The 12,116-nt window shown below is 38.8% G+C and overlaps 1 protein-coding gene across 3 annotated transcripts in view; it reads left to right on the top strand.

Moving 5' to 3' along the window:
- LOC101852285 (1-phosphatidylinositol 4,5-bisphosphate phosphodiesterase gamma-1) overlaps positions 1–12,116 on the top strand; it is an 84,704-nt gene that overhangs the window by 45,954 nt on the left and 26,634 nt on the right. For all 3 annotated transcript variants that reach the window (XM_013089401.2, XM_035972990.1, XM_035972989.1), the window contains 7 exons: positions 1,535–1,593; positions 3,623–3,736; positions 4,473–4,648; positions 6,622–6,816; positions 8,034–8,153; positions 9,462–9,642; positions 11,935–11,985. In XM_013089401.2, the coding sequence (XP_012944855.1) occupies positions 1,535–1,593; positions 3,623–3,736; positions 4,473–4,648; positions 6,622–6,816; positions 8,034–8,153; positions 9,462–9,642; positions 11,935–11,985 (896 nt within the window). The remainder of the gene's footprint in view (positions 1–1,534; positions 1,594–3,622; positions 3,737–4,472; positions 4,649–6,621; positions 6,817–8,033; positions 8,154–9,461; positions 9,643–11,934; positions 11,986–12,116) is intronic.

Here is a 12,116-nt window from a genome sequence, read left to right as displayed (position 1 = left end):
GGTACAGAGTCCGTGGCGGTACGGCTAGGATAAAAAGAGTTAAGAGATAAAATTAGCGAGAAAACGGCCGCCAAAGCTTGATAAATTCCAAAGCTGGAGAGTCCATGGAAACTGTAAATTTTTTTTTTTTGTGCCTTTAATCAACGTTTTTCTGTGAAATCCTCTAAGGAATGTATTTGTAAATGGACATAAAAGGTGTTGAGCCAAAAAACAAAAATTGGATAAAAATTTCTAAACAGGGAGAAAACTGCTGTTTTTTCGATTTCATTATTTTGACGAGAGCCTGATTCCACAACGCTGCCTCACATATCACTGAAAGAAAACAGTCAGTAAAAAGCAAAACAAAAGGAATGCTTAAAAAAATTAAACAAAGAAACTATCTTACTCTTTCTGAAGCATATTTCAGTAACAGGGTGCCCTGTTTCTTTGAATCAGTCAAGTCAGCTGCAACAAAATGCATAAAATATAACAAATGAAAGAAAGACTGAGAAGAAGAATAAACCAGAACATTATTGGAAGAGAAGCGAGAACAAAACTGTATTACGTAGTCATGTTAACTCTTTCCGGACGTAGTTGTTTTCGGGTCTAGACGTAATTAACTTGTGACTTGATTCGGTTACACAGGTGATGTACAAAATAACTTCATATAAGCAGAACCACCACTTTTTAGTTTTAGTTGAGGTTTTACGGCCCTCGCAACTGCATAAGGTCATATGAGCGCCAGAAGGTTAGAGGTGTTACAAGAGAGTAACAAACATAAAAAAGAAGACGTGGAGATCATCCCTGCATGAAGCCTAATAGACAGACGGAAAGAGGAGCAGATCCAGAAACACAGCTGTTAAATTATCCCTCACCTCCCAATCTCCATAAGAAAAGAAGCAAAATACATTCATGACAAATTATATAAAAGTTTGAGTCGTAACTTACATGCTGACTTATCACAATGCCAACAGATTTTCTGAAGAACAGATTTGGAAAACAAGATATATATATATCTTGTTTTCCAAATCTGTTCTTCAGAAAATCTGTTGGCATTGTGATAAGTCAGCATGTAAGTTACGACTCAAACTTTTATATAATTTGTCATGAATGTATTTTGCTTCTTTTCTTATGGAGATTGGGAGGTGAGGGATAATTTAACAGCTGTGTTTCTGGATCTGCTCCTCTTTCCGTCTGTCTATTAGGCTTCATGCAGGGATGATCTCCACGTCTTCTTTTTTATGTTTGTTACTCTCTTGTAACACCTCTAACCTTCTGGCGCTCATATGACCTTATGCAGTTGCGAGGGCCGTAAAACCTCAACTAAAACTAAAAAGTGGTGGTTCTGCTTATATGAAGTTATTTTGTACATCACCTGTGTAACCGAATCAAGTCACAAGTTAATTACGTCTAGACCCGAAAACAACTACGTCCGGAAAGAGTTAACATGACTACGTAATACAGTTTTGTTCTCGCTTCTCTTCCAATAATGTTCTGGTTTATTCTTCTTCTCAGTCTTTCTTTCATTTGTTATATTTTATGCATTTTGTTGCAGCTGACTTGACTGATTCAAAGAAACAGGGCACCCTGTTACTGAAATATGCTTCAGAAAGAGTAAGATAGTTTCTTTGTTTAATTTTTTTAAGCATTCCTTTTGTTTTGCTTTTTACTGACTGTTTTCTTTCAGTGATATGTGAGGCAGCGTGGTGGAATCAGGCTCTCATCAAAATAATGAAATCGAAAAAACAGCAGTTTTCTCCCCACTTATCAATTTTTATCAAATTTTTGTTTTTTGGCTCAACATCTTTTATGTCCATTTACAAACACATTCCTTAGAGGATTTCATCGAAAAATGTTGATTAAAGGCACAAAAAAAAAAAATTTACAGTTTCCATGGACTCTCCAGCTTTGGAATTTATCAAGTTTTGGCGGCCATTTTCTCGCTAATTTTATCTCTTAACTCTTTTTATCCTAGCCGTACCGCCACGGACTCTGTACCGGTCCTGGGGCCGCCGCGCCGTATGAGTGGGAAGTCAGTGCGTATAGTTCAAAGTGCTATATTTCTTACGTTTACTCTAAGGTTTTAAGGAAATTTGGCAGTTAAGTTAGAAATTGAATGTAGTTTTTGTAAATGTATGTGGTTAGGAAATACACCAATAGCACAATGTAGATTTTGAGGTGTATTCCACCTTCGAAATTGACCCTGATTGCCGCGCCCACAACGCCCCATTGGATTTTATAAATCTAGATCTAGCCCTACCCATCGAGCGCAAATTCCAGCTGACCCCTTCACCATGATCTGAATCGCTATTAGATGAGTCTAAGTCCTGTTTCTTATCATCCACAACAGAATTTATGGCTCTTATTTCAGAGTCACTTTCATCAAATTAGTATCATTCCCCCTCATAACCCAGCGCCACTTCAAAAAGAACTTCGTCGGTCGTGAATGTGCGTTTTCGAGACATCTTTCAAGCTTCTACACCCATCAAAAACAAAGAAACCACTGTTCATTGGAAAATTAAAATATTATTCAGGCAGAGCTACCATCGCCGTATTTGCGTATTTTGGTAATTACAAGTAGAACTAGCTTCTTTGACGTGACCGTATCGCTGTTCCGAGAATACTCGTAGCCCGGACTGGTCCTCGTTACGAGTATACTCGTAGCCCGGATAAAAAGAGTTAAACCAGATGACCCCACCTCCTTCGATCCAAAATATCTCCATTTCTATTAAAGATGGATGGATAATTTTTTCATTGAAAGCAAGACAAATGAACAAGCTTTAGGATGATACCAATAACTCAATATGCCCAAAAATTGACGAGAGCCTGATTCCACAACGCTGCCTCACATATGTTTATTCCTTAAGATACATAGATAGTAGAAAGTATTTTGCTTTAGTTTCAATTAATTAACAAGGGTTTGTTTAAATGTTGCTAAGGTAAACACTTTTTTTTTAAATGCCATTATAATTTGAATATCACCTTTGTCTAGAAAGATGAGATAATAAGTGATAAGACATAATAAGTGATGATAAACAGTAATAGACAGCATAATGAAAAAATGTTGTACCTCACCTTTTGTTGAAATGTGTTGGGGAAAGTCTCCACTGAAAATATCCCAAGAATTGTCAATAGTATTAGCAGGTTTTGTTTTCAATTCTGAAAAAAACAAACCGGAACAGTTATGCACAGATCACCTATGAATTTTTTAACATGATTGATTAAGACATTATGCTCTTCAGTTCCAAGTGGGTTTGTTTTTTTCAAATGATAGCTAAAAGAGGAGTCTGAAAACTTTAAATTGAGCCACCACAGAAGATAATAATCATGCTGGTCCCTCTTTCAATCCTATTTTTAACCATACAGGATTACTTAAGAAGATGTTCTTATTATCTCATCAAATGTACTTGCCTAAAGTGCCTAACATTATCGTTAAGTTTGAAATGCCTGTAGAAATTACGTTTAACTGTGTATCACGGGAACACGAATCAGTGAATTTTGATTTTCATAATTTTTCATGATGCTTGAGATCTTTGGATGATGCTCGAAATCATGGGGGGGGGGGGGGGGGGGGGGGGGGAGTTAATGCCATAAATTCATCCTCCTTGATATCCAAATGTTTTCTCTGAACTCAATAATGCAGAAATGGTGTGACTTTAATGTCATTCTGACGGACTCCTGCCTGTGTTTCTCCCCGGCTGTGCAAGCTGTTGAAGAGGAGGAAGAGGATGAAATGATTTATGAATCCTTTTACGAGGTTTGTGGGTTTTTTTACTTTTGTATATGTGGCATGCAGGGATGCCTTTTTCCCCTGCTATTTCTGTTATTCTCAATAGCAGAACAGTTATTATTCTTACTATTTGTTTTCTGTTTTAACCCCAAATTAGTTGTGCCTATTGACTGGATTTTTCTTTGCAAAAGCTACTTTGTAGGTGGTTGGCGGGTGCTCTGGTGTGGTTTGCTTCTTCTTTCCTATCAAACGTCACCTCCTTTTTTGTGTTTGTTACTCTCTTGTAACACTTCTAATCTTCGGCACTAATTAGACCTTATTGTGCTGAAAGTGCTGTAAAACGCTTACTAAAGCTAAACTAAAAGCAACTTTGTTAATTGCCCATCTTATACTCCCACCCCCACCCAAGTGTGCTGGCCACCCTTTTGTTTTAAAGTCATTGCCAATGTTGATCTGTAGATCTTCAATAAAAATGCACTACAGATAGTATAAAAGTTACTGCAGGCTGATTAAAAAAAATTTTTTATTTTTTTTGGGGGGGGGGTATTTTCTCATTGCTTACATCAGAAGTATATATATATTTTCTAATTTTAGATTATTTTTTTTTTTGGGGGGGGGGGGGGGGGTAGAGGGGAGGGAGAAGGGTGTTACTGAAAGATCTTCCTGAAATCTGTAACACAGTCAATTTGTAACACCGTTGATATACATAGTTTCTTTAACCTGAGTGATCATGACCTCAGACTTTCTATTTTTTTATTTCTAGGATAGTGACAGTGATGATGAAGATGCAGATGAAGAACGGCCCCTGTCCTCTCAGTTGTGGTACCATGGGGCCTTGATGCGTAAAGATGCCCAGAGGGTCCTGATGGAGCAGCGTTGCCATGGAGATGGAACGTTTCTGGTCCGTGACGGCAACCAGGGTTTCACTCTTTCATTCTTGTAAGTAAAGTCTGTTTTGCATGGTGCGAATGCTGGACAATTACTAAAGATACTTAAAACAAATAGATGCAACAGATATGTGGTCTCTCAAGAGACTTGAGAGTTCCTTGACAGGAAAATAGATTAAATGAGTTAGTGATGAAAGAAGCCCGCATAAAGCAACGTTAAGGTCTTGAACATCTTTCTCTCTTTTAAAGAATAGAGGAGGCAAAAGAGGCGGAGATAGATCAAGAATAACCTATTTCGAGAACTTGACTAGATGAGTTGCAGGAAAGGACCATGATATAACAGTTTTTTTTATTGTTTTAAGGCATCCGAGCAGAGAAATGAATATCAAACCATGATTGCCAAATTCTGTTTCAAAAGTAACAGTTATGATTGTGTATCCAGGTGTGGCGTCGGTGGCCTAGTGGTTAGGCTCTCGGACTCTCAACCGTAAGGTCGTGGGTTCGAATCACGTCAGGGACCCGACGTTGTGTCCTTGGGAAAGGCGCTTTACACGAATTTTCCTCACTTCACCCAGGTGGGAATGGGTACCCGCCTATAGACAGTGAAAGATCTTGTCAGTTTGTTAGTGTTTGAGCGCTTAATCAGCTGCTTGCACTGTATGCTTCCCGGGAAGCTGAGAATGTTTCAGAGTGTTCTATGGTCTGCTGGGGTAATAATATAGTGTAAAGTGCATAAAGCCTGCTGTTGAGCGGGGATATGCGCTATATAAAGGCTATTTATTATTTTATTATTATCCCTTGTTAGTTCCAGCCACTTCTACAATGTACTGGGTTTCATGCTCCATATACTCACAAAATTGATGAGGGGAAGTATATATACAATTTTCAACAACAATGCAGCCCATCTCAATAGAAGCAGCAGACAAATACTGTATTTCCTTTAGAACAGAGACTAAAAAGATAACTAATGACATATATGCAAAAGCAAAGATAACTAATGACATATATGCAAAAGCAAAGATAACTAATGACATATATGCAAAAGCAAAGATAACTAATGACATATATGCAAAAGCAAAGATTACTAATGACATATATGCAAAAGCAAAGATTACTAATGACATATATGCAAAAGCAAAGATAACTAATGACATATATGCAAAAGCAAAGATAACTAATGATATATATGCAAAAGCAAAGATAACTAATGACATATATGCAAAAGCAAAGATAACTAATGACATATATGCAAAAGCAAAGATAACTAATGACATATATGCAAAAGCAAAGATAACTAATGACATATATGCAAAAGCAAAGATAACTAATGACATATATGCAAAAGCAAAGATAACTAATGACATATATGCAAAAGCAAAGATAACTAATGACATATATGCAAAAGCAAAGATAAAACCAAGCACAGAATGGCTTGTAGTTAAATGATGAATGGGTGTAGGTACAAAAGGTGCTGACAGATGAAAATAGCCAAGAGTATTAGATCTCCACCTTATTCCTTTGCCAGATATCTCTATAATATTACATCTTGCTCGAAGGTACACACCCTTGTGACCGCCCAGGTAAAAGTTGTTGCACTGACATTGTTATTATTTGTTTAACTGTACTCTCTTACTATTCAACACTTGGGGCCTCCCTTTTGGGGAGAATTTGGGTGACTAAACGTCGTCTATTGTCTTGTTGAAACGCTTGTAGATATAGAAATTCATTTGTACCAACTGCAGTGAGGTTACTGAACACACAGTGCTACAAATGAAACAGAGAGAGAGAGAGAGAGAGAGAGAGAGAGAGAGAGAACGAATGTTTTACCGAGCGGGTTGTCCCAGCACTTGAGACATGTATTTACTAGGCATAATGTCCTGTCTTGTTGTGTTTTTGCATGAGTGCACCTTTAGGTCTAACTTTTGTAATGTCTACTGCCATCGTTAACGACCAAGACTAATTTCTCCCTTCGAGATGAATAAAGATTGTCATTGTCATTGTCATGTTTCTTTTCTAACTTCCCAGGGCCCAGGATAATGTAACTCACAGTGTGATCAAGTGCAACGGCAGGCGCTATCTGGTGGGCAATGAGGTGTGGCACGACAGCATTCCCGATTTGGTGGACTACTACAGGGAGCACTACCTCACCTACCCGGGCAAGTCGGTCAGAGTCCGGCTCAAATACCCTGTCTGCAAAAAGCTTGGCTTTGAAGAAGAGAAGTAAGGCCTTTGCTCTTTTTCTTTTCTCAACTTTATCATGGTGTTTGTATGTATTTATAGGCGGATGTATATGTTACACCATTTTTAAAAAGAAAGATTTAACGTTGAGAGAAAGACAGTGCATTTGCTTTTTTCTTTGTTCCATTTCACTATGATTAAAGTATTGCTTTGTAAACATCTTTGTGTTGGATACTGTTCTTGTGAGATGTAAACCACTAATTTCTTTTAGGGAAAGACAAACACTAAATGGGAAACCTTTTTGAGCTACACATGTACTTGAACATTTTATAATGCAGGCCATTATTAGGTACTTAATAGACAACAATCATATTGAGAATACAGATGTATAGGTGTACAAATAGATTTGTGGTACTATAAAGGAAAAAAGAAAGCAGCAAAACAAAAGATACCAAGAAAGCATCGAGAGTTCAGATGATAAAGAGTGCAATTCGAAATGAGAGGGAAGAAAGGGGGAAAAAAAGATTTTTTAAAAAGGATTAGAGACGTTGTGGAGACTTCCTTTCATGTTAGGACTCCTTTTGTATAATTTTTGTATATATATCTCTATCAACAGCTGTCGTTGCGCAGTTTTAGCGTGCTCCATCTTATTGAAGACGTCCATCATGTTAGAACTCCTTTACCCCCCGGGGCAGTGCCACTGACTGAAGTGTACCCCCGGGGCAGTGCCACTGACTGAAGTGTCTTTAGGCCATTCCCAAAGGGGGGATATTTCTCGTTCTAGCATAGTAGAATTGTAAATGGGCTGACTCATGTAACGCTTATAACTGTGCCTGACCTACAACAGGGAACTGCTGCTTTTTCTTTCCTGGTCCTTACTATTGTCATTTTCCTCTACTTCTTTTGTATGTTTATCACTCTCTTGTGATCTGCTATTTTGGGGTGCCTTGATAGTTGAAGCAGACCTTGTGCTGTTGAAGCTAGAGAGGTGAGCAGTCTAAGTCTGATTCCCTGTAAAGACTTCTCTGTTGACACCCACCCCTTTGCGCTCATATGACCTTATGCTGTTGCGAGCGCCGTAAAACTCTCTACTATATATTTTAAAAAAGAATTCCTTTTAAATAATTTTGGTATATATATCTCTATCGACAGCTATCGTTGCGCAGTTTTGACATGCTCCAACTTATGGAAGACGTCCATCATATTAGAACTCCTTTTATATAATTTTTGTATATATAATCCTCTATCGTCATTATCAGCTGGTACTACCCAGAGTATGACAGAACAAGTGCTGAATGCTTCTTACGAGCAATCCCGCTGAGCGGAGTCTTCTTGGTGCGACCGAGCTCTTTGGAAAACTGTTTCACTCTCTCAGTGAGGTTTGTGCTTTGTGTGAAGTCTGTGCTGTGGGTGGGATTTGTGTGAGGTTTGTGCTTTGTGTGAAGTCTGTGCTGTGGGTGGGATTTGTGTGAGGTTTGTGCTTTGTGTGAGGTCTGTACTTTGTACTTTGTGTGAGGTCTGTACTTTGCACTCTGTGTGAGGTCTGTACTTTGTACTTTGTGTGAGGTTTGTACTTGGCAATCTGTGTCAGGTTTGTACTATATGTGAGGTCTGTACTTTGCACTCTTACTTTGCACTCTGTGTGAGGTCTGTAGTTTGTGCTTTTTGTGAGGTCTGTAGTTTGTACTCTATGTGAGGTTTGTACTATATTTTGTGAGGTCTGTACTTTGTACTCTGTGTGAGTTTTTTACTATATTTTGTGAGGTCTGTACTTTGTACTCTGTGTGAGGTTTGTACTATATTTTGTGAGGTCTGTACTTTGCACTCTGTGTGAGGTCTGTACTTTGTGCTTTGTGTGAGGTCTGTACTTTGCACTCTGTGTAAGTTTTGTACTATATTTTGTGAGGTCTGTACTTTGTACTCTGTGTGAGGTTTGTACTATATTTTGTGAGGTCTGTACTTTGCACTCTGTGTGAGGTTTGTACTATGCGTAAAGTTTGTACTCTGTACTTTGTGTGAGGTTTGTACTTTATATTTTGTATGGGGGCTCTCGTGACCAAGAGGTTAAGGTGCTCGCCTCTCGTTCAATATGTCACGGGTTCGAACCCGGATAACTTCAGAAATTTTTCTTATCTAAATTGTTTCCTTTTTCTGCTGCCTTTCTACTGCTACTCCTTGGCTCCTTCATACTGCTGTCTTTCAGCCACACCCCTGGTCTTCTGGTAGGAAAGATCTACTCCTAGCCTTCTCGGACAAGGGTGAAAAATCTCAGAGGTGTTAAAGATCCCTTGGTGGTCCCGAATTGATAAGAGGAGGCTTCGAGGCTGGGACCTGGGTAAAATTCCAAATTTCCTTCCAACTTAAATGTGTCCTGCGCACTCATATGACCTTATGCAGTTACAAGCACTGTAAAACACTTCCCAAAAAAATAAAATAAATAAATTTGTGCTAGGTTGGTATTTTGTACTATTTGTGAGGTCTGTACTATGTGCGAGGTTTGTGCTTTGTTTTAAGTATTTGTGTAATGGCTGCTTTGTTTCTACGTGATTCACCGAGTTTGCTTTTTATTTATTTGAAGGAGTGGTTTATTTATTGAATATCTATCTTTTACGTCAATAACATTTGTGTTAAATTGTCAGTGCAAAATTCTAAAGATTGTTTTTATTTTTGTGGCTTCTTTTCGACAGAAATCAACGTAGGATCACCCACTTTCAGATTGAGTACTGCAGGAAGAAATTCATGCTTGGTGCTTTCCGGTTCCGCAGCATGTCAGACTTGATTGAACATTTCACCAAGTGCCATCTCTACAAGGGAGCGAAGCTGGTTCATCCTGCTACAGAAAAACTTGTGGATACTGATTCAGAGCATGTGAGCTGGCTGTGTGCTAAAGACCATGATACCACTGTTTTGGGGGGGGTGGAGGGGGGGGGGGGTTGTTCGCGTGGGGACATTTGAGGAAATTTGGTCTTAATGGCAAGTAAAATACTAACATAATTATGATTTTTACATTGACGTAATACACAATATTGATCTCTTTTAAGGACAAGTGGGCTATCCCAAAAACTGCTGTTTTGAGAAAATCAAAGGTAAAGTTTTTTTTCCCCTTGTTCAGTTTCATTAAGAAACAAGGAGAGTTTTCTCTATAACTGAACAAATATACACACCAATGAAACCGAACTTCTCCTATAGGTAGGGCAATGCCCACTTTGGTGTAGATCAAGGTTTCTGGAAACCCCCGAAATCTTACAAAAATGCCGTTGCTGGTTGCCATTGTGCAGCGTCATGTTTTTATTGAGATATTGTTATCATGTCTGACTCAAGGACACGGGCCCCGAGACCACCCACTGAAAGGCTGTGTCACTGGCTTAATGCTTACTATTATTGTGAGCTTGAAAACACTGACCTCACTGGCAGTGGAGCCATCAGGAAAATCTGGAGAGTCTGCCTCTTTGAGTTTGAACAAGATTTTTTGATAGTTTTTTTTTTTACGGCCCGTGCTAGCGTGCGTTCTGCTACTCGAACAAATTCGGTCGATTAGCCTACTGCTACTGGCCCATGGGGGATTTCTGCGACCTCGTGTGGCTAGCATTTTTGTGCCCACTCAGAGCCGGTCACCTAGATCTAGTACTAGATCTAGATACGGTATTATTCATCGGAAAGCCGGTGACAAAGTTACTTAAAACAGAAATGCAGAGTTGTGGCAAAGATTCTCCCCTACCAAGGTATAGCACTTCCTCTTTGAGCTTTAGTCCGTGACGTGGCGGGCCCGCTTTGCCGCTTAGCGTGTGATGGGCTACGCAAGGTTGGTTTCATTGCCGACTGCTTGGTGTGTGTGTGTGTGTGTTTTTGCGTATATATATATGTATGTGTGTGTGTGTACAACTTTGTTTGGGGAGGAAAAGAGGAGGTACAGAATGGTACAGACTAAAGTAAAAATTTATGGAACCAGAATTGCTGAGATTGTTTTGCTGTTGTTGTTTTGTTGGGGGGGGGGGGGAGAAGGAAGAAAAAAACCCTGGAAATCAACTAGCAAAAAAATATATGTATGGTGACTCTCACAACCCCTGTGTCAAGCTACAGGTGTGAGCATTCATCAGCTCAATGTTTTGTGTCAGCTCGCACATGTGTTGTGACCACAATTAACAATGACATATTAAATGTATTGGTTTAGCTAGAGTTCAGTTTGGAATATAAAAGACTGATGTCCATCTAGTTATCAGTTATTGACCAATACAATGTGCATTTCATTTTAGCACAGTGTCCTACTAAGTCAATCGTTTTTCCTCAATCTTGTCACAATGATGATGTTGGTGTCCTTGGGGGGAAAATTATCTAAAAAGATTCTGTGCAGAACATAAAGGAAGAAATCTGTCGCAAATATAATGTTTTCTCTCTAACAATTTCGTTTCAAGAAACAGCTGATTATATCACCAACCTCCCACGGTATTGTACCAGAAGAGTCATAGCTTTGTTAAAAACCCATAGCCTTCCATTAAATAACAATCTCTATCGGTGGAAATTAACTAATTCGCCCTTATGTGAGAGGTGTAACTCTCATGAAATTGAAGATGAATTTCGCTTTATTTTCTATTGTTCACACTTTGTCCATCAAAGGAAATTGTTAATCCCTCCCAGCCTGACTCGGGCCAGTGACAGAAATATTCAATGTTTGACTCATGATAAGGGATATGTGCACAACCTGTACTTATTCATTATGGAAACTTTATTTATTGAGTGTTTTGTGTGATGTGATGTGGGCCAGTGGCCTTAAACACTGAATAAACTTACTTACTTACTTACTTACCTATAAAAAAAATGCTCTAGTTTCCCACAAATTTGGATGCGGCTGTCAGTGAATCTAGTGCAACGGATTCAATTCAGTTTGTTATAAGATATAGAACCTAGATTGAACAATTCAAAATCAAGCAGCGTTAATGATGACAGGCCTAGTGCATTAAATATAGAAACAGAGGAAATTCACATTGTGCTTGCTAATTTCATGTTGGGTTTGAGGGTTTTGATCCTAATTGTCCCTGTGGTGAAATTCTAACCAGGGTCATCTTTAATAATGTCCAGATTACTGCAGTTGTCGAGCCCCTTTGTAGATTTTAGATCCCACAGTATATTTATTGTTTGTCATGTTATTTTTTTCTCTTTCAGGAACTGTATTATTCCGAAGACTGCTACACTAATCCACAGAGTGAGAAACAGGTCTGTAGCCTTTAGCAAAGATTTCTGAATGTTTGAGAGATAGTAGGAGCCATTTTAGAGGCCGGAGGCCAAACCCCCATAAAGGAATATTGTTTCTTTACAGTCAAACCTTGTGACCTCACGTATTTAGA

The sequence above is a fragment of the Aplysia californica genome, unplaced genomic scaffold (genome assembly GCF_000002075.1).
Source record: "Aplysia californica isolate F4 #8 unplaced genomic scaffold, AplCal3.0 scaffold00943, whole genome shotgun sequence".
Lineage (NCBI taxonomy): Eukaryota > Metazoa > Mollusca > Gastropoda > Aplysiida > Aplysiidae > Aplysia > Aplysia californica.
The sequence above is the reverse complement of the archived record's forward strand: the minus strand, read 5'-3'. Positions and strand labels throughout refer to the sequence as shown.